The following is a 21,158-nucleotide window of genomic DNA, read 5'->3' on the forward strand; positions in this document are numbered from 1 at the left end:
TTTTTTTTTTTTTTTTTGCGCAACTGTTGCAAATGCTAACATTTAAAAATGGAACTGCGCAAGGGAGGTATGCGCATGCATTTGAAGAGGAGAACACCCGATTGGACAAGCCGCATGGGGTGCTCAAAAAAGAAGGAACGCTGCACGTGAGTCTGCTAGGTGTTGCCCCCCCTAAAAGAGAAGTGCCCCACGTGGAGAAGCGAATAAACGGGATGGAGCCACTTCGTTCGATGTGATGTGTCGTCCGTCACCTGTTTGCAATGTCCACAAGAAAATACATGTAGAGAGAGGGAGAGAAAGAGAGAGGGAGGGGCCTGCCCCCGCCGGGATGCGTAACGTTGGTGGCTTGCTTCTTTTCACCTCTCTATGAGGGGCAAATTGAAACCGAGCAAGCCAAAAGAGACGTGCGAAATTTCGTAAGCCATACTTTTATCTGCACCGCGGGGATGGGTCCACCCCCCCCAAATGGGAAGTACCAAAGGGGAAAGAAAAAAATAAAGTAAAAAAAAGAAGGCAAAAAAAGGAAAGTAAAAAAAAGGAAAGCAAAAAAGGGAAAGCAAAAAAAGGAAGGCAAAAAAAGGAAGGCAAAAAAAGGAAGGCAAAAAAAAGTAACCAAAGGGCGAGCATCTAATGGGGCAAAGAAATTAAAAACGCGAAATGATGGGAAGGGTAAGTGTGCTCACCTTGACTCCGCTGAAGGGGAAAAAAAAAAAAAGTGCGCACGTTTGTTTGAAGGTGTAAGCGCGGCGAAAGGTGCGTAGGAACTGCGCGGAGGAGAAGACGAACGGAACGACGGGTTGACGAAGCGAGCTGCCAATTGAGGAGCCAATTGAGCAGCCAACCGAGCAACTGCTTCCCGAGTAACCGCTTATCGAGCAACTGCTTATCGAGCAGCTGCTTCCCAACGAACTGCTCATCCCATCGGCTGAGGGGAGCGCGCAGCCATGAAGCTGCTGTTCCGAAAGCGGGACAACGAAGACATGGCCTTCGGGCTGATGGCGGAGGAGGACGACGACCTGTGGCATCTATACAACCTGATCAGCATCCAGGACGAAGTGGAGACCACCACGTCGAGGAAGGTACACAAGGATATCGGAAACAATACATACGCTACGGAAATTAGGAAAATGAAGTTGACACTTATGATAACAAAGGTGGACTTCGATTCAGCAAACAATAGTCTCAGATTGTCAGGAAAAAATATCAAAAGTAACGATTATGTAAAAATGGGACAATATCACACATTCGAAATAGGATTGAATGAAAAAATAAAAATAAAAAAAAAAAACTGGGATAATGTGTATAAGGAAAAGCTTGAGGAATGTACGAACGTACGGATTCATTCCAGGGTAGCCATTCTGCTAGTCAGTTGTGGAGAAGCTCAGATGTATCTGCTCACAGAGAACCTATGTAAGCATATCTTCACATTAAGCAAAGTGATTAAAAAAAAAAAGAAAAAAATAACAATAACTCTCTTTACGCAAAATCGTTATGTGCATTTTTTCAACAACTCCTCATCCAGCTGCTGAAAAATGTAAATGTGGAAACAANGAAGTGTATCGTTTTAGGAGGCCCTGGTTTTTTTAAAAATGATTTCCTACAGTTTGTTTATAAAAAATCTGAACAGAAAAATGAAAAAAACGTTTTAAGCATAAAGTCCAAATTTCTTATCGTTAAGACATCCAGCATTAACAGAAATTCCGTAAATGAAATTTTGAGTGATGAAAAAATAAAAAAAGAAATAGTAAACATGAAGGTTATTTCTCATATGGATGTTTTAAATAAATTTTACAAAATGTTTGATAAAAATGAGGAAAAAATTTGTTATGGAGATGGTGATGTGAGATATGCTGCTTCGTTACAGGCTATCGAATCCTTACTTATTTCTGACCGGACCTTTCGCAACTGTGATGTCGTGAGGAGGAAGGAGTACGTCTCCATGGTTCGTGATGTGAAGAACAGTGGGGGCCATGTGTTTATTTTCCCTGATAACCACACCACGGGTGAACAGCTCAACGCCTTGACAGGGATCGCCGCCATTTTGAAGTTCCCCGTCTACCCGCAGGAGCAGCACGATGAGAGTGAGAAGCGGCGCGATGGGGAGTGAGAAGCGGCGGGATGGGTAGCGTTACGATGGATAGCGGCTCAGGGTGGGCGACGTTCCCGTGGAGGGCCGAACCACCGCACGGCGGCGCGTCTCCCCAATTTGTGATGCCAACTTTTTTGCGTCTCCCCAACTCGCGCACACAGCCTAGCCGATGGCAGGGCGCGCAGCGGGTCGACTCCTCCCCGGCGCGGTGGTCTGGAGCGGTGGTTTGGAGCGGTGGTTTGGAGCGGTGGTTTGGAGCGGTGGTTTGGAGCGGTGGTTTGGAGCGGTGGTTTGGAGCGGTGGTTTGGAGCGGTGGTCTGGGGCAGTGGTCTGGCCCGCTGCCCTTCCCCGCATACATAAAAACGTTGAGCGCTGTGTTTCTTCTTTCCACCAATCTATTTTCCTTTGTTAATGCCTTCCCCCCGAGCTTGGCCCTTAGTCTTTTTTTTTTCTTTTCTCCCAAACAGAAACAAAGCAGCGTTGCGCGTGCATTTCGGCACAGTGCAGGGAAGTGCTCCCTCTTTTCGCAAAAAAATGGGAGGAAAAACGGGGAAAATTGCGCGAAAAAATTGCACAAAAAAATGCGCAAAAAATGCGCAGAAAAATGCGCAGAAAAAATGCGGGGGGGATGTACCAAACGGGGGAGGGGTGGCGCGCACCACGTGGGAGGTAAAGTGCATCTGTGCGCGCATCGCCGTTCGGTTTGCTGTGCATGTTCTGCTTCGTCTGATTCGTCTAACTCTTCCACTGCCTGCCCTTCCTGCGACTTCCCCTCGCCAGGTGCGAACGAAACGCAGCACGGTAGGCAGCACGTTAGGTAGCACGTTAGGCAGCACGTTAGACAGCACGGTAGGCAACCCATTAGACAACGCGCCAGGCAACACGTGAGGCAGCGCCCACCGCGCAGTTGCAGTGAAATAATTTGCAGCCACAGCCACCACCAGGGGGCAGTTCGCCCAAGTATGCACCTGCATTTGCACCTGCACCTGCGCATGCACTTACACATGAACTTACACATGCACGTAAAAAAAAAACGCACATCAATTAACATACATAAATAAACGCACATAAATGTGTGCATGAATTCACACATGAGTTGTAATTAACCCGCGAGGGGACACCAAGGCAGACACAAAAAAGGACACTGCCGCGAAGGCAAATGCACACATATGCCAACGCGCGAGCAGCGAACTACCCGTCGCCATACACACGGGGCCAGAACTGAGCTGCCCAGTTTTTTTTCTCAAAAAAAAAAATCCGGCTCTGTAGACAAAAATGAAACGGGGTATCGTCCTTTTTTTATTTTTCCTCACCAACGTAGGTGTCCTGTTGGGACCCGCCAACTGTGCGTACCACCTGAAGAGGGGCGGCGCGAACATGGAGGGGGGAGGGAAACTGGCCGCTGGAAAAAATGTGGTGTGTCCCATGGCAAGTACGAAAAAGGGGAAGAGCGAGCAAAAGGGGAATATGATAGGAAGTAACATGCTAGAGGAGGATGCGGATGATACTGAATCGGGAGACGACGTAGATGGGGGGGATGACATGGCGGATGATACGTCGGACGGTCTGAAAGGGGAAGAGGCGGCCATGGAGGGGGTAACCATGGAGGGGGTAACCATGGAGGGGGTGACCATGGAGGGGGTAACCATGGAGGAGGCAACCATGGAGGAGGCAGCCATGGCGGAGGCAGCAGCGGAGGAAGCAGCCGTGGAGGAGGGGGCCGATATGGACGCAGTCGACAGGGAAGCAGCGGAGTTAGAAGAACGGCAGTACAACGAAATGAAGCAGCGAAAATGGAAAACGTCTCACGGGACTGCGCAGGGGAAAGGGGGGGCGTGCCCCAAGAAGAAGGCGGTGACGATGAAGGGGGGGTGCAGCAAAGCAGGGAAGGCTGCAAAAGGGAGAAAAAAAACCAACGCGGTAAAGGCGCATAGCAATGGCAATTTCAACATGGTGAACGCGCTGAAGGCGATCGAGAGCCACGACAACAGCTCGGAGGGGACGAAAAAAAGCAAAAGAGAAAGAGGAACAAACGAAGAGAACGAGTCCTTATACGAGGAGAAAAAACAAAAAATTATGATGATTCATCTATTAAAAAGCATTAAAGAACACTTAGATAGACAGAAAAAAAATTTCAATAGTTTTTTGTCCTTCTTGAGTGAAAGCTATGAGAGTTACGAACGGTTTTATGTCTTTAAAAGTGCAAGTGGTGTGCGTAGTGGGGTGGGTGAAGAGATGGCGATAACGTCGCAGTCGTTTTTGAGTTTACAGGAGGAAAGTGCACCTAGGTGTGGTGAGCAGAAGGGCCAGGGCGGTCTGCTTAAAAGCGGTGGCAAGAGCGGGGGTGGAATGGATGAGGAGGGCGACGAAGGGATGGAGGAAGTGGTGCAGGAAGACGCGCCGGAGGATGAAGACGGGGAGGGCACGTCATGGGGGGAAAGCCCAAAAAAAGGAGAAGCACCACAAAACGGAGGCGGATCACAAAAAGGAGGCGGATCACAAAACGGAGAAGCACCGCAAATCGGAGAAGCACCACCAAACGGAGAAAACCCTGCAGATAATGGCACCACCATTGATGACCAGGATAAGGACTCGAAGAAGCCCTCAGAAAAAATCCAAAAAATAAAAGACTTCCTATACGACATGCTACAGTCTAAAGAGCTGTCCAAAAAGCAGAAGGAGTATCTTAAAGTGATTCTGCAAATACTTACGTTAGAGGATGACCTGTTACAAAAGGAAAAACTGCAAGTGGAGGTAAATAAAAAGATAATAGATGTCCTGTTGGGTAAGTCCAATGAATTGAGAAACATAGCAGTGCATCTAAGTAAAGGAGAAGGAGCAGGAGAAACAGAAGGAAACCAACGAGTTGATTTGGCTCAAAATATCGTATCAAATTTGTTGAATTTTTCTGTCGAATTAAAAAATACTGGAAATATTGTGTATAATAATATACAAGGACAAGGAGAGCTACTTCAGAGTATCGAGAAAAATATTAACAAGGCAGAGGACGAGTTGAAAAACGTCCGTGTGCATACTGAGTACAAAGGGAAGAAGAAGGAGGAACCCCCTGTCGACCCAAGTAACAATGATGTCGTAGAAAACAACAAGGAGGGTCCTACTAGCTCGAAAGAGATTAATGGGTCCGAGTTCCTTCAGTACTGTGATGCTGCAGAGGCAGAAGCCGATTCTGATGCTACTTGTCCATTTAAACCTGTATCATCCTCCAAGAAGGGGTCAGCTGCCATGAACCACAGCACCACCGGGGCCACTCAAAAAAAAGTAACGACTAAGGCTACCCACAAAAAATTCATCCTTGATGAAACTATGAAGAATCATTTTTTTAACAACTTTGTGAAAGACTCCGTCACGTTGAAGAAGCTCTACCGCCTGCTCTACGACATGTTCTAGGGTGCGAGTGCCGCAGTTGCGCGATGTAGCGGCTCAGTTGGGCGATGTAGCAGCTCAGTTGGGCGATGTAGCAGCTCAGTTGGGCGATGTAGCAGCTCAGTTGGGCGATGTAGCGGCTCAGTTGGGCGATGTAGCAGCTCAGTTGGGCGGCGCGTCGACCCAAAATATCGTTTGCTGACCGTATGCATGTCTCTATTCACCTTTTCTCTCGTTTTTTTAATCTTCTCCCGCGCAAGCGGATTTAGGACGTGTGTTTTTTTTTTTAGTTTTTACGTCATTTTAGCGCGCCATTTTAGCGCGCCATTTTGGTGCGCCCTTTTCGAGCACCATTTTAGTGCGCCACTTAGCTAGGCCATCCGTTCCTACGACTTGGCTCCACATTTGGGCTTCACAACTTAGCACCATAACATGGCGGGTAACGTCACTGCATGGTGAGCCTTTGTCAACGACATGACCCAGCTTCATTGCCGCTTCACTGCCGCTACATCCCGCGCAGCAGCTCATCCACCTGCGCCTGCAGCGCGAGGATCGTCTCGTCCAGCCGCTTTATCTTCCTGGAGTCGTCACCGTCGTACTGCACGCCACCGCCCTCGCCCCCCTTTGGCCCGTTTGGCCCGTTTGACCCCCTCTCCGCTGACCCTTTCGCCGCTTCCCCCCCACGCGCGCTTCTCCGCTGCGAAACGATATTACTGTTGAGGTCCCTGAGGAAGGCGATCTTCTCCTGGAGTTGCGCCCTCTCGTTGTTCTTTGTCTTAATGGAAGACTCCACCTTTTGAAGGAAGCTTTGCATTTTTCTGTTTTGGTTCTCAACTTTATTGAGCGTATCTCGTACACTCTTCATGTTCCTACTCTCCATGTCGACTCTATTCATGTATCTGCACTGCAGTTCGATGAGACTGCTGTTATAAACGTTTGACTCGTGAGACAGCAGGGAATACAAACTGTACAGGAGCTCGTTCTTCAGTCCATCACTGATGTAGGCGTCGTCTGTGAAAATGTCGTAGATTTTGTTGTAAATGCGGCTGTCGTAGATGTCGTGAGCATCGCAGTGATCGTGCGTGTAGTAGTTGTCCTGCGTGTAGTAGCTGCCCTGCATGTCGTAGCTGTCCTGCATGCCGTGCGCGTCGCAGTTCACGTGGCCGGAGTGGTCCAGGGCCGCCTCCCTCTCGTCACCGTAGCATAGATCATACTCCCCGTCCACAAAATGGCACCTTCCTGGAGGGGATGCATCTACACATGGATGGTACGCGCTACAACCGAACCCACCACAAGTCGGACCACTAGTCGGACCACTGCCTTCACGCCAGGCACTCGCCAACTCACTCTGATCATCCTCCACCTTGTCCTCAATAAAAGCCTCCCGCATGTAATTCCACACTTGCTTCGTCCTCAGGTTCAGGCAGTAGTGGTGATTATACATGGTGCTGTGAAATTTGGCATGACTCTTCTGGTACCTCCCGCAGCCGATGTTCGCGCACGTAAGGCACAGCCATATATCGTCCACGTTGTTGCAGTGCCTGCACTTGAGGGTGCTTACTACTTGTCCCAGCCTGCTTCGGGCATCTCTCGCGGGGGGCCCTTCGCCGCGCGTTCTGGTCTGCTCAACGGGGTGCTCAGCGGGGTGCTCAACGAGGTGCTCAACGGGGTGCTCAACGGGGTGCTCGATAATGTTCTCTACCGAGTGCGCCGCGCCTTTCGGTGTCCCTGTTGCTGTACCCTTTGCTCTGCCCTTTGCTGTACCCTTTGCTCTACCCTTCGCCGTGCCTGTGACCGCTTGACCCCCCCAATGCACCCCCACCAGCCTCGACACCGAGTCGTAGAGAAAAATCAGAGAGCAGACATTACAGGACAAGTTCACATAATCGTACAGCTTGCTCGCCTTCCCCTTTTTTCGGACGTGCCATTTTTTGCTCCTCGTTAGGGTGAAGCACACCTCCTCGGACAGAAGCTCCATGCAGAGTGGGCAAGTAGATATGCACGTGTTCCCATCTGTGATAACGCTTTTTTGAAAATTCTCAAAGTGATTTATATCGAATGGGTTGTCATTACTCGAAGGGAGGCGATTCGCTCTCTCTGTGGCTCTCTCTGTGGCCCTCTCTGTGGCTCTCTCTGTGGCCCTCTCTGTGGCTCTCTCTGTGGCTCTCTCTGTGGCTCTCTCCCTCCCGTGTGTCTCCCTCGAGCCCCTCTTATGCTCACTAGTCTTTCCCTCGCTTCGTTGAAGCGGCTCGTCTACTTGGGGTAAGACATCCGCCTCCACCTGACGCGCCCCCACTTCTACATCAACAATGTAGTACACTAGGCTGACAAACGCACAGTAGACATGCCATTCAGGGTACCCCTTCTCTCCCGATGCGTCCACCAAGTTGTGCCACTCTCCCTGTCGACTCTCCAGCAAGTGGTTCAAACATGTACAGTGATATTCACTATAAAACATATCAGCGTAAATTTGCGTTTTGAAAAAAATAAGAACGGAGTAACTTTTCTTTTTTTTTTTTAACCTCCTCTTTACCACGCTGTGCATTCTTTGGTACATGACCTCTCGTTCGACTCCCCAAGTAGTGGTGCACTCTCCATGTTGATTTCCTTCACTACACCCGCTGCACTCGTCCGATTCCTTTCTTCCGTGTGAGCTCTCCCCAATGGGGGGATCCGCAGTGCCCACCAGTTTGGCTTCGTTCATCCTACTGGTGGAGAAACTCCGTCCTGACTCCTCCCGATGGCTCTCCACTTTTGCTTCTTCCCCCCTGGGCCACTCCTCCTCCTCCTCATCTAAGAAGGAGATATTACTTCGCACATGGAATACCTTTAGCTGAACGATGAAGTCCGTGTAAGCATTGATCAAGCGGTAGAGGTGGTCGAAGGGGAAGTGTGTCGGAAGGGACAGAATGAACAGCATGCGGGATCGATGCAGGGGTAGGTTCACTCTCCTGTTTTTATCATCATCGTGTGGCTGAGTATCCTTCTGGTTAATTCCTTCCTTTGGCCATTTCACTGAGGTGCCTCTTTCTCGTTTGTCTCCCCCCTTCTTGCTACTCGTTTGATTCCGTCGTGTGTCTTCATTTTCCGCTCCGATGTTTCCCCTCTTCTGCGTAGGAACAGCGGCAGGGGTGGAGGCTTCCGCGGCCGCCCCCGATGCTGCTACGGAGGTTGCTCCTCCGTCGCCCTGGTCCTGGTCCTCCTCCTCCTCTATTAAGTACAAATCGAAATTCTTCTCGTCATTTATGTAGAGCTGCAAAAAGGAGGACGTATAATGCTGCACCTTTGGTCCCCCTCCGCCCTCTTGAGAGAGCTTCTGCTTGGTCAGTGCCCTTTCGTCACTCACTTTGTCCAACGTTGCCGTGTTATCATTAGTGTTCCCATTCGTCTTCCCATTCGTCTTCCCATTCGTCTTCCCATTCGTGTTATCATCAGTGTTCCCATTCGTCTTCCCATTCGTCTTCCCATTTGTGTCCCCATTTGTGTCCCCATTTGTGTCCCCATTCGTGTCCCCATTCGTGTCACCCTTCTTCTCTCCCCCCGGGGGTTCCCCATGCTTTGAGATTTTGTTTCCATTTCTATCGTACACATTTTCGAACAGGGTTAGGAGGTTATTAACATGGCTGGGATGTTCATGTGTATAAATGATTAGGTGAAACATTATCAGCTTTTATTGGCTATCCATTTGTGTGTGTGTTTATGGGAGTAGATGGGGGAGTGCAAAGATGCGTGCTCACAGGTGTGCCCTCACAGGTATGTCCTCACAGGTGTGCCCTCACATGTGCGCGATTACACATATATATACATACATGCTCGGGTGGACGGCATCATTTTTCCCCACTGATTTGCCTGAACGGGTCAGCAAAAAATTTGCACATTCGCGTGGTACGCAAAATGGTACACTTGAGCGCACATGGACAAAATGATGCATTCACGTTGTCCTTGCTTTGCTCTCCTAAAGAGGAGTGTAAAATGCTTCCCGTTTGGTCAACTCCACAAACGGTCTTATATATCATACGTCCGGCTTTTATTCCTCTGGTTGGCATAAACTGGCCCCTTCGCACCGCAGGTAGCCAAAATGGGAAAATAAATAAAAAAAAAAAAAAAAACTTCAAAGTTGTATGAACAAGTCAGAATTATTGCATTCAAATGTAGGAGGTAAAAAAAAAACAAAAAAAGAGAAAAGAGAAAAAAAGGGAAGGGTCCTTGTTTACCCCTTCCGTCGGAAATAAAAACCTCCCATCATAAATGGTAAGCAATACGATGACTTAGGATGTAATCATCTCCTTTGTACAACTTTGCCTTTTTTTTTTTTTCTTCCCCTTGTGGGGTGGTGGTCACAAAGTGTTTCCACTAAAACGGAGTAACCCAATTTGCAAGCATGTTCAGTTAGCAAAGCGTTGTTTTGTTCGTATTTGGTTCGCATTTTGTTCGTATTTTTTTTTTTACTTTTTATGGCACTTCCCCGTTGACGGTTTGGGTTGGTCGACTGAAGGATGGGTGCAGCGTGGCGTGGCGAAGAAGCATAGCAAAAGTGAAGCCTCTAACACAACATGGGTCGTTCCTCCAGCAAAGGAGAAAAAAGTGAATGAACGATTGAGCGATTGAACGGATGAGTGGATGAGTGCCAATTTATTATGACCCCATCTTGTGTATGCACAAACTGCGCAGTTAGGCTTAACACTGGATTGCGTTCAAGCGAGAAGCTTCTTTTCTTTTCTTTTCTTTTTTTTTTTTTTTTTTGTTTTTTGTTCGCCCCTTTCCCCCACGGATGATCTGATTCAAATTTTAATCGATGGCCTTGCAAGTTGCCTATGTATGATGCATCTCTCCGAACATTAGCGAATACGCAGCGTAGCGGCATTTCGTATATATATACATACACTCATGTGCTTGGGCTAACGCTCATGCGTGTAGCAACGCTAGTGCTGCTTTTGTGAACTGCTTTGTGTTTTCCCCACAAGTGATCGACTCGTAGGCGCTCTTCTGCAGGGTGAAGCGACCACTGCTACTTCTGCGGCTACATGCATCCCTGCCTCCTCATTTGAAGAGGCTCACTTCTACCAAGCGCGAAGAGGGCCACCCAAGACGAGCCCAGTTGGTAGTTTCGAAGCCGGCAACGGTCCACAGGTGGTAGAAGTGGAGTTCAGCGGAGTTTGGCTAAATTTTGTAACGTTTTTTTTTCTTTTTTTTTTTCTTTTTTTTTTTCTTTTTTCTTTTTCTTTTTTTTTTCTTTTTTTTTCCCCTTTGAACATGGCACCAAAGAAGAAGGAGGAGGAGCAGAAGGTCCTGCTGGGAAGGTAACTCTCAGTTGGGAAAGTGTGCCTGTGCAGAAGTGCACCCTGCGTACAGACATAGCACACGTGCGTTTGGTGAACCCCGCACGGTGTTGCCGCGTGCCCGTTTGGTGAGTCCAGCGAGTGCCACACACACACGCCCCCTAACAAGTGCACACGCGATTCGCCCGTCTTCTGTAGGCCCAAGAATACCCTCAAAATGGGATTAGTCGGTTTGCCCAACGTTGGTAGGGACTTCGCGCGGTAGCAGCGGTGTGCGTAAACGCGTCGGCGTGTTCGTTAGTCAGCGGTGCCAACGTTTGGTCAGCTAGCGGTGTCAACGTTTGGTCAGCTAGCGGAGAGCACGTTTGGCATACCTCCCCTCTCGCAACTCCCCCTAGCTGCTGCGCTTGCACGCTGCATTACGCCGCTTCCACTTCGCCGCGTCCACTTCACCGCTTCCACTTCACCGCTTCCACTCCACCGCTTCCCCCCCGCACGCAGGCAAATCGACCACGTTCAACGTGCTGACGAAGCTGAACATCCCCGCGGAGAACTACCCCTTCTGTACCATCGAGCCGCACGAAGCGAAGGTGACGGTGGAAGACGAGCGGTTCGACTGGCTAGTGAGTCACTTCAAGCCAAAGAGCAACGTGCACGCATATCTCTCCATCTTCGACATTGCAGGTCTTGTAAAAAATGCACACCTTGGAGAAGGCCTTGGAAATAATTTCCTCTCAAACATAGCAGCAGTGGATGGAATATATCACGTCGTACGTGCATTCGAAAATGAAGACATTATACACACGGAGGGAAATATCAATCCCGTAAGAGATATGGACATAATAAATTCGGAGTTAATTTACAAAGACATAAGTCACTGTGAAAAAAATTTAGAAGAAGTCACTAAGGTGTTAAATCGAAATAAGAAGGACAAAATAAAGCAGAACGAACATGACGTATTAACAACAGTGTTGAGCTATCTGAAGGAACATAAATGGATTAAGGATGGAAATTGGAAGAGTTCAGAAGTTGAAGTAATCAACGAGTTTAATTTCTTGACTGCCAAACCTGTAGTTTATTTGGTGAATATGAGTGAATCAGATTTTATTCGACAGAAAAACAAATATTTGGCCAAAATTTACAATTGGGTACAGGAGAAGAACAAGGGGACCATAATTCCTTATTGTGCAGACATGGAGTTGAAGTTGCTATCCATGAGTGAGGATGAGAAAAAAAAATATTTTGAAGAAAACAACATAAAGCAGAGTATGTTGAGTAAGATAGTAAAAACTGGATACTATGAAATTAATTTGATTCATTTTTTTACCTGTGGGCCTGATGAAGTTAAGTGTTGGACGATACGGAAGGGGACGAAGGCTCCGCAGGCTGCTGGGGTCATTCACACCGACTTTGAGAAGGGCTTCATTTGCGCGGAGGTGTACAAGTACACGGACCTGGTGGAGTTCAAGTCGGAGGGAGAGGTCAAGGCCAACGGCAAGTATTTGCAGAAGGGCAAGGACTACGTCGTGGAGGACGGCGACATCGTCTTCTTCAAGTTTAACGTGTCGTCCTCGGGGAAGAAGTAGCGTGGTAGCGTAGCGGTGAAGAGGTGAAGTGGTGAAGAGGCGAAGAGGTGAAGAGGTGAAGTGGCGAAGTGGCGTAGTAGCGAAGAGGCGTAGTAGCGTAGCGGTGAAGAGGCGAAGAGGCGAACTGTCGGTGTGGCAGTTACCATAACGGTTGGAAGAACGTCGCCACTGCTGCTGACCAGGCAATATTTTTACGCATTTTCTCAAATCATTTACCATAAATTTTAAAAATCGCCTGACCAGGCAATATTCTTTTGCACACTTTTGCGTTTTTTTTTTTTTTTTTTTTTTAAAAAAAATGAACAGTTTGGCTAGCTGACCGCTTACCTTACAAAAAAAAAAAAACAATTTGACAAATCGGCGGGTCCACCAACGGAATGCGCAAAAAATAGAGCGGCATGGCTGGGGAGTGAGATCAAGGTGACGTTGCATCCCCTGTGTGCAAAAATTGGGACTCAGGTGGAGTGCGCCCCCTCGAGCAACACGCATAACAGCGCGCGGACAGGCAGACCGCTTCTTCAGTGAATGTACTTAAAGAGGAACTTCTTGTGGAAGGCCGTGCGCACGGTGTCGTTGATGAAGGTGCTCTTTTTCTCCTTTTTCTCGCAGGTGTTTCGGAAGATGGCCTCCTCGGTCCACTTTCGCTTCCTGCTCATGCCTTCGCCCTCCTCATTGTCGCTATTGTCCTCCAGGTTTATGAGCGGGTTGTTGGTAAGTACATTGTTCTTTCTGCTCTGCAGGAGTTCCTGCTCCTGCTTCTCCTGTCGCTGCTTCTCCATTTTCTCTCGCTTCAGATTTTCGAGCTCCCTCAGGAGTTCCTTCTCCTCCTCGTCCTCCGACTGGTCATCAGAGGAACCATCCGAATGGTCATCCGACCGGTCCTCTGGCGAGCCGTGTGACGAACCGTCTGACGAACCAGCTGACGGAGCAGCTGACCGGTCGTCTGACCGATCTTCTGACTGACCACCCTCTTGACTTCCTTCTCCCTTCGCGCGATTCGTCGAACGGCCCGTCGCTGGACCCTTCCGTTTGGCCTTCTTTCCCCCTTTCCGCCTGCGCGACTTCCACTCCTCCTCCACTTCGTCATCCTCGTCCTCCGGAAACGGGTTGGTGTAGTCATGATTGGTGAGCCTCTTTATATTCTCGATGGCTAGCAGCCTGTGGCTGTTATCCTTGTCCGTAGCTCCTCCTTCGAGCTGAATGAGGTTATTCCTGAACACTTCCTTGTCCTCCACGTAGTCGCTCAGGTCCCTCGTCTTCATTTTGGTGTGCCCTGGCAAGTCCCTACTGCAGACCTTGGCGGTTTGGCTCACCTTGCGGTTGCCACCTGTACGGAAGGGGAGCGATGGCGAGGTGGGAAATGTGACATGGGTGGAAAGTGCACAGATGAGGTCTTGCTATGATGTGCCGCTTCGCAGGAAAGTGCACAGATGAGGCGTGCTATGATGTGCCGCTTCTACGCCACGCACTTCCAGCGACCTACCCTGATTTTCCCCCCCGATGGCATTGTACCATGTGGGTCTGTGTGCTGTTGTCATTTTGGCTCCTTCTCTTCGTGATGGACGTTAGGGCTAAGGCTGCCTCCTGCCGGCCCCGGATGGATGTGCGGCAGGGGGGAGGCAGGTAGTATTCACCCCCCTGCAGGCGTGCTTGCAACAATCGCGAACACGTTCCGCGCGGGGCAGCACAGATGAAGCCCTGCCTTCAAGTCGTAACATAACATGCGGATGTATATACTCCCCCCACCCCGGGGGAAACAGCGGTAATACGGTTGAGCAAACAGGAACGAGGATGATTAATCGTCGGGATGGCTCCTCAGTTGGGGCGATCCTAATCTTACCGCGAGGGTGATACGTCAAATTGTCATCGCAGATGATCAGTTGGCTTTCCGCTTTATTGGCAACATAAACGCGCGGGAGGCAAACGTATACTTATGTTACCAGCATGGATGTTTTTTTTTTTTTTTTTTTTTTTTTTTTTTTTTGCGCGGGAAAAAACTTGCTCGTTCGCGGAGAGCGACGCGGCTGCCGACTTTGTAAAAAAATGGGAAACGAAACGTTTAACGGGAGTTACCAGCAAATTTAAAAAAAAAAAAAAAAATTATAATGAAATAAAGCAAACATAGCAAAGTAATCGAAGCGAGCGAAGCAAACGAAGCGAACGATGCAAACGACGCGAACGACACGGGGGCAGCGTCACAGGCGCCCGTTTGAAATGGTTCCTGCGAGGGCGATGCGTCACATTGTCCTCGCCGCTGAACATGGCGGTTGTGCCAAATGGTCAAAATGAAGCGGCGCCCCCTCCCCCGTCTGGTCACAGTGTAGAAGGGTGCTTCGCCGGCCCCCCCTCTTCTCTTCTCCTCTCTTCTTTTCTTTTATCGTCTCTTTTTTTATCTTACCTTCTCTTCCCTTCCCTTCTCCTCTGCTCTCCCCTCCTCTCCTCTCTTCTGTTTTTGTTACCCCCCTGCTGCCGCCCGCTCGGCCGCTCTATCCTTGGCGCTTTTGCGCAAATACTTGGGCACGTTCGAATTTAAAAGGGAGTTTTTTTTACTTTTTTTTTTCCTGCTTTTTTTTTTCTCCTTCCTGCCTGCAGAGGTTGTTGTTGTCCCCTCCTGGAGTGCTGCCCTACGTGCGCGGGTACGTCCCCCGTTGTCATCATCGGACGGTTGGTCATCCGATGAGTCCCCCATTTGGTGCTTCCTCTGCATGGGTTTGTCCCGGGGGTGTTTGTGGCGAGGGCCTTCACCACGTCTCCTTCTTCCCCCTGCGTCTGCTCCATTTGCGGCATAACCATAGTGCGTTGCTCCCTTCCCCTGCTTCACGCTTGAAGCAAACGGGTTGATCCTCCCAAGTTCGTTCTTCCCAAACGTGATGGTATCCGGGGGTAACTTATCCAATAGGGACCTTATTTCATTTTCTCGAACTTGCTTCTTCGTTTCGTATGGGTTATTCACGTAGGTATCGATGTTGGCTAGTCCAGCCCCTGGAATGAGAAGAGACTTAATGGAGTACCGTGAACCCACACAGCATATATCCTCAAATGGCTGAAATGATAGCGAGTTTATTTTATCTCCATACGTGTTATGTGTTAGATACAGCTGGGGGGTGCTAAAAAAATCTCTGTATGTCCTAAAGTGACTGTTTATTGCCATGGCAACTACCCCCGTGTCGCTAATTTCCATCTCATTGATGACGTTATGGGATCGATTCGACTGAACGAGTTGTAATTTTCTCAGGTCCCACAGTTTGTATGTACAATCAAGGGAAGACGTGACCAGGTAGTTTTTATGAACCGCTACCGCCGAAATAGGAGTAGCGTGACAATACAGATCACATACTGGTTTATCTATGTTTGGGGTCCATACAGTTACGTGTCCATTTTTATGACCAAGGTAGATGGTTGCATCCTGTTTGTTCTGCTTCATTATTTTACAGGGACCTCTTTTCGTTTTTTTTCTCGTAATGATACTCCCCATTGATATGTCCTGATACACTAACTCTCCAAACTCCCCAATAGAAGTTAATAAAAAATGAAAGGGAAGGAATTCAAGTTGGTATGAGTAAAGGATATCCTTAATGCAGTTCACCTCAATCCCTGTGTGGTCATAAATATATGTATATTTTTTTTGTCCCACTGCGAATAGCTTGTGGTTGTGTAGGATGGTGCTGCATCTAACGGATTCTTCTACTTCTAACTCACACATGGGTTCTAAGTTGTGTGTATCGATTAGTGTGATATGTCCCTTTTCTCCGGTGGATAGCAGGTACTTTCCATTTCGTGAGTACCTACATCGGTAGGGTCCCAAGTTCAGTCTCAAGTCTATTACCTTTTTTTTGGTGCCCACGTCCGCTCGGGCGTAAAGCTCCTTCTGCGTTAGCAAGGGGCGTGCCCCTGAAAGGGCGCCAATGGCGGATTCTCCCTCATTGGCGGGTTCTTCCTCATTGGCGGGTTCTCCCTCATTGGCGGGTTCTTCCTCACTGATGGACTTCTCCCCTTTGGTGGACTTCTCCCCTTTGGTGGACTTCTCCCCTTTGGTGGACTTCTCCCCTTTGGCAGACTTCCCCCCTTTGGTGGACTTCTCCCCTTTGGCAGACTTCCCCCCTTTGCTGGTCTTCCCACTAGGTGCCGCCCCCATGCGGTCCTCCGCTGCCAACCGAATGAACCCCTCCTCCACTCGCTTAAACTTGCTATTCGCTAGCAGCTTTTTGGAGGATAAAATGGCTAGCCTGACATCTCTCTTCAATTTTGCTTTTATTTTTTTATTTTTTATTTTTTTCGTTTTTGGTAAATTCTGGGGAAGCTCTTTCGGATCCACTGCCAGGTAGTCGATTCGTTCCTTCCGAAGGACCTTCTCTCGGATATTTTTCTTTAACCTGCTCAGTAGTTTATTGTTGTCTCTTTTACGGCTGGCCCGATCCACGTCGATCTTTATATGTTGCTCTTCCACCGCCTGGGGAGTCACCTCCCTCAGGACAAGGAGCCCCTCTCCCCCGGGCGCGCCAGCAGCCATGTTCACAAAAGAGCGGGTGCGAATTGAATAGGAGGTAATGCAAACGGGTCGAAGGGGGGCGAACGGGGGAGAAACGGATCGAAAGGGATCGAAAGGGATGCGAACGAAATGGGTAGAAGTATGGATGTGGGTATATCTCCCACCTGGCGCTGCAGAGCGCAGCTAAGTAAAGCGAACGGGGTCAGTCCCAGGAGAGGAGGAGGGGGGAACTCACAACTGAGGTTTCAACCCAAGGGGTAACGAATATTGCAGAGATGTGCCACTCTACGTGTTACGCGAGTGCAAGCGTTGGTTTGGGACGTGGGCTGGGTTGACGCGCTACGGTGACTTCGCCGTGTCGTCCGTATCTTCGCCGAGTCGTCCGTCACTTCGTCGTGTTATCCTTCATTTTGCTTGTTCCGTTGGTGGTTCTGTTCCTGCTCTTCCGCTTTATTTTTTTCCCTGTTTATTATGCGAAAAAAAAAATGGATGAAACAAAAACGCGAAAGAGGAAAAATCGAAACTTTTTTTTTTTTTTTTTACGAGTGGAAGTTAATCTGCGGAATGCGAAGAGGCCAAGAGTCACCTTCAGCAAAGGAGTATATCACCAAGTCGGTTTAACTCACCAAGTGAAAGAGGCTCGACTGCATCGGCAGTGCGACGCAGCTGAACAGGCCGAAGAAGCGGAAGAAACCGAAGAAGCGGACGAAGCGGAAGAAGCATCGCCCTCTTTAGCGAGCCTGCAAAGAGATCCACCAGCCGGAGAGAAACACTTGCGCGCGAAGAGGAGGGGCGTACGAGCGAGCACACCCGTGGTCCCATTTCTTAGTCCTCCCCCGGTTGCACTTCCCAGTCCGGCCAGGCCCCCCCCATTTTCACACCCACCCCGAAAGGGCAGCATCGTTAGAGGCGGGAAGAACCTCCCACCCACACCTCCTCGAAAAGGACCGGACCCCCAAAGACGAATCGAAGTCACCATGTCGAAGGCCGTTTATGCGAAGATCTGGATGAGCACGAGGTTCTTCAACCTCCGAAGGAGATACGGTTGTATCCAAGTTTGGTAAGAAAGGCGAACACGAGTGGGACGCCCCCACGATGCGCTCGCTCCACACGATGTATGCGCTGCACCACTATGCGTCCGCCACAGCACACCCGTTCCACGTTCTTCCCCCCTCCCCGCAGCGGACGCCTGAGCCCTTGGCTGTGTGTCTGGTCCTTCTACTGCGTCTCGCTTGTCTTCCCAGCCCTCAGCAACGAAAACAAAAAATTATTAACGTTCGGAATTTGGAAAGAAAATGACGTTGGATATAATAAGTGTGCTCCCCAACCATACGAGTGAGGATGGAAAAAAAAAAAAAGGAGAAAAAAGGAGAAAAAAAGAGAAACAAAGAGATAGAGACAGAGAGTACAGTGAGTGTGTATGCTGAGGAGGAAGACGAAGCGGAAAGATGTACCAACCCGGTTGAAGAGCACCCCCCCCATGTTCGTTTAAGCGGAATGACGAAAGGACCGTAGCTGTTGTTTATTCCTACCCAATGGGGAAGTGCGTCCCTCTTTGCCGCCCCCCAATGGGGCGCTTAAAAAAAAGGGCTTCCATTTTGCGGTGAACAAAAAAGAGGGTGTAGTCCTCCACGTGTGTGTGCTGTGCACCTGCACGAGTCACTCCCGCGACACCGGTTTTATATTAACACACAACAGTGACCCCAGTGAAATATCTTCCCTTTTTTTTTTTTTGTATGTGTGTAACTGCTAATTTCGTTGTGCAACACAGTATAGTGATAGTCCCTCCTCAAAGTGTGTTGTCATCCAAACGGTGGTTAGGTGCGAAATGGGCCAACAGACCGAGGGGGATCAACTGTGGAGTGTGGAATGTGGAGTGTGGAATGTGGAAGGTGGAAGGTGGAAGGTGGAAGGTGGAAGGTGGAACGTGCAACGCGCAATGGATCTTAAAAAAAAAAAAAAAAAAAAAGGACAGCGAAATCGCGCGGTGGGCTGGCTACCTGACCGCGTTGTGCAACGAACAGCCGCTGTCGTTGAGGAAAAAAAAAAAAAAAAAAAAAGGGACAATGGAACAGTGGAACAATAGGAAAGCATAACAGCATACAGTGTATAGATTGGGACCTCTCACGTGGCTAATCTCCGCAGGGCAAAAGCGCAATTGACCAAAGAGAAAATTGCGTCCTGCCATCATTTGATGAGCATCGCCATCGCTACAGCTCCTCCGCTGCTCTTTCGCTTCCCCCAATGAAGTGTGCCATTTGGGTTGGGGCCCTTCTGTGCCTGGTGGGCTGGGGAGAAGCGCTGCTTGGAGACGCGGTTGGGGAAGCGGTTGGCAACGCTGCTAACAACGCTGCTAAGGACGCGGTTGGCAACACTGCTAGCCACGCTTCTAACAACGCATCTAACGATGCCGCTAACGACGGTCCTGACTTCTCCGAGGCGCTCGCACACTTCGCGGACCCGAACGAGCTGTACGACCTTTTGGCAGAGGAGGCCAAGGGGAGCACTGAAGAAGGGAGTCTCCTCGAGGGGACCCCAAAGTTGAAGCGAAGGTGGGGAAACACATCTAAGGGGTTGCGTAAATTGGGCAGAGTGGATAAAAATACCTTCCTAACTCTGTACGAGTCCGCGCTCAGTCACTTCGACGTGGATGGTTACAGCTCCTTCATGCAGGAGGTAATTGCTCAGAGGAGGGGTAGCGACGAACTAGGGGAAGGGAAGCGGTGGAAGGGAAGAAGCACTAGGAATGCCCACCCCCACTGCGACCGGGGAGTTAGCATCGGTGTGGGGGCCGAGGGGAGAGGGACACCCCGTGGCGTCACAAGGCGAGGAGAAAAGACCGCAGGAGGTGGAGGGGGTATGACCAATGTTGAGTACCCCGGAGGAGCGATCCGATCAGCTTATGGAAACAACTTAAGCAAATGGATGAAGGAGTCTTTGGAAGATATAGAATCCCCTGCATCTTTAAAAGAACCCGGACTAGCTAATATGCTAATACAAAGTCTTACCATGGTAAAGGGACTAATCCAATCAGTAGCTAGCTCAGTAGTAGATATAGTACCTCCCCTAATACCCCCACCTGTCTGGATTAATAGACCTCTCCCTTGTCTCCCAATGGTGACAGGAAAAAATTGCTTAGGTTCGATCCTCTACCCAATAACAGCTGCAGAGTTCGTCACAGCTGATATTACGGATTCTACAATGAATGGGATCATTTCGAGCTTCCCTGCTAAGTATGCTTCAAAAGTCGGCAAAACTTCAGATGCACAATATAGACTCTGTGCTATGGCTTACCTTGGCATGTACTGTGCGTCACTCTTTCCAATTTGCTGGATGCCTATCGGATTGCAAGTCGCAGAAACTATGTCCGTTTGCTTCCCTCAATGTTTGGCTACCCTTATCGCTTGTCCTGGATTCTGGATAGATGATGTGGAAGGACCTTGTAGCAATGCATCAGTACCTCCCTTCTGTTCCTTTTCTGTCTTTGTTAATCAGAAAATCGTTCCTCCTCAGTTGACCTCCTATGATGACTCTCATGATTATCCATCCACTTGTCCGACTCCCGATTTGGAATATGATTCACCAGAAGAGTTATATGAACATGAAAACGAACACATGGAGAGTGTTTATACAAGGAATAAGGACTCCTACTCGAATGCAACTCTCCCTGTGTACACAGACTTGGTTGCTAACCTATATCCTAATGAACCCACTGGAGAAGAAATGGATTCTTGCAAATGCGTAGAAATGGCTCATCTGTGTAGGAGGTACTTTGCCATTCCTGTCCTCGGGAAGCGTCACCCCGTTTTTTACCCTTCTCACGAGGAAGCAGTAACGTTATCCCCTCACCAGAGCAGGTGTTGCAGGGTCTGCAAGCCCATTTGGCGGGTCCTCTTTCCACGCCGATAGGTGGTGCGATGCGGCGCGGATACGTAGTGATGCAATGCGACGCGGATACGTGTTGATGCAATGTGCCACGAAGGGGAGGGCCTACCCACCCAGTCTAATGCAGTAGCGAGGTGTCCATCCTATTTGAGCGAACCACTTCGATACGAAGTCAAAGCAACTTCGAGCAACTCTCCACGTGTTTTAAAAAAAAAAAAATTACGCCCACGAGGGCAAAGTCCTCATATGTAAATTCTTCCTAAAAAAATAACTTAACTCGAATGCGCTACGAAGAGTGGCACGAAACAGGGGGTGCACACAAATCGTCCGTAGGACGAAGCACCTAGGACGTAGCACACATAGACACGGAGGAACAACACGGGGATGAGCTCCTCCAATAGAGACGTCCACAAGAAGTAAAAAAAAAAAAACTAAGTACGAACGTA

General features: G+C 49.1%; 8 protein-coding genes across 8 annotated transcripts; 5 read left to right on the forward strand and 3 right to left on the reverse strand.

Moving 5' to 3' along the window:
• Nucleotides 1-944: 944 nt before the first annotated feature.
• On the forward strand, nucleotides 945-2,107 carry PCYB_032590 (PelOta protein homologue; the record flags this gene model as incomplete). The annotated part of the gene is made up of 2 exons (XM_004220931.1): nucleotides 945-1,493; nucleotides 1,523-2,107. The coding sequence occupies 2 exons, from the start codon at nucleotides 945-947 to the stop codon at nucleotides 2,105-2,107; spliced, it is 1,134 nt and encodes a 377-aa protein (XP_004220979.1).
• Nucleotides 2,108-3,410: 1,303 nt separating this feature from the next.
• PCYB_032600 (hypothetical protein) lies at nucleotides 3,411-5,497 on the forward strand (the record flags this gene model as incomplete). Its single annotated transcript, XM_004220932.1, has 1 exon — nucleotides 3,411-5,497. A coding segment is annotated over one exon (2,085 nt), but the record flags the coding sequence as incomplete, so codon positions are not given.
• Nucleotides 5,498-5,978: 481 nt separating this feature from the next.
• Nucleotides 5,979-8,300, reverse strand: PCYB_032610 (ubiquitin C-terminal hydrolase; the record flags this gene model as incomplete). The annotated part of the gene is made up of 1 exon (XM_004220933.1): nucleotides 5,979-8,300. A coding segment is annotated over one exon (2,322 nt), but the record flags the coding sequence as incomplete, so codon positions are not given.
• Nucleotides 8,301-10,726: 2,426 nt separating this feature from the next.
• PCYB_032620 (GTP-binding protein) lies at nucleotides 10,727-12,338 on the forward strand (the record flags this gene model as incomplete). The annotated part of the gene is made up of 3 exons (XM_004220934.1): nucleotides 10,727-10,773; nucleotides 10,951-10,997; nucleotides 11,254-12,338. The coding sequence occupies 3 exons, from the start codon at nucleotides 10,727-10,729 to the stop codon at nucleotides 12,336-12,338; spliced, it is 1,179 nt and encodes a 392-aa protein (XP_004220982.1).
• A 518-nt stretch (nucleotides 12,339-12,856) lies between these two features.
• Nucleotides 12,857-13,876, reverse strand: PCYB_032630 (cell cycle control protein cwf15; the record flags this gene model as incomplete). The annotated part of the gene is made up of 2 exons (XM_004220935.1): nucleotides 12,857-13,665; nucleotides 13,822-13,876. 2 exons carry the CDS (start codon nucleotides 13,874-13,876, stop codon nucleotides 12,857-12,859), a joined length of 864 nt encoding a protein of 287 aa, XP_004220983.1.
• A 1,131-nt stretch (nucleotides 13,877-15,007) lies between these two features.
• On the reverse strand, nucleotides 15,008-16,848 carry PCYB_032640 (hypothetical protein; the record flags this gene model as incomplete). Its single annotated transcript, XM_004220936.1, has 2 exons — nucleotides 15,008-15,039; nucleotides 15,129-16,848. 2 exons carry the CDS (start codon nucleotides 16,846-16,848, stop codon nucleotides 15,008-15,010), a joined length of 1,752 nt encoding a protein of 583 aa, XP_004220984.1.
• A 956-nt stretch (nucleotides 16,849-17,804) lies between these two features.
• Nucleotides 17,805-18,166, forward strand: PCYB_032650 (hypothetical protein; the record flags this gene model as incomplete). The annotated part of the gene is made up of 2 exons (XM_004220937.1): nucleotides 17,805-17,887; nucleotides 18,010-18,166. 2 exons carry the CDS (start codon nucleotides 17,805-17,807, stop codon nucleotides 18,164-18,166), a joined length of 240 nt encoding a protein of 79 aa, XP_004220985.1.
• A 905-nt stretch (nucleotides 18,167-19,071) lies between these two features.
• PCYB_032660 (hypothetical protein) lies at nucleotides 19,072-20,328 on the forward strand (the record flags this gene model as incomplete). The annotated part of the gene is made up of 1 exon (XM_004220938.1): nucleotides 19,072-20,328. A coding segment is annotated over one exon (1,257 nt), but the record flags the coding sequence as incomplete, so codon positions are not given.
• Between the last annotated feature and the right edge of the window lie 830 nt (nucleotides 20,329-21,158).

Source organism: Plasmodium cynomolgi, chromosome 3 (genome assembly GCF_000321355.1).
Source record: "Plasmodium cynomolgi strain B DNA, chromosome 3, whole genome shotgun sequence".
Lineage (NCBI taxonomy): Eukaryota > Apicomplexa > Aconoidasida > Haemosporida > Plasmodiidae > Plasmodium > Plasmodium cynomolgi.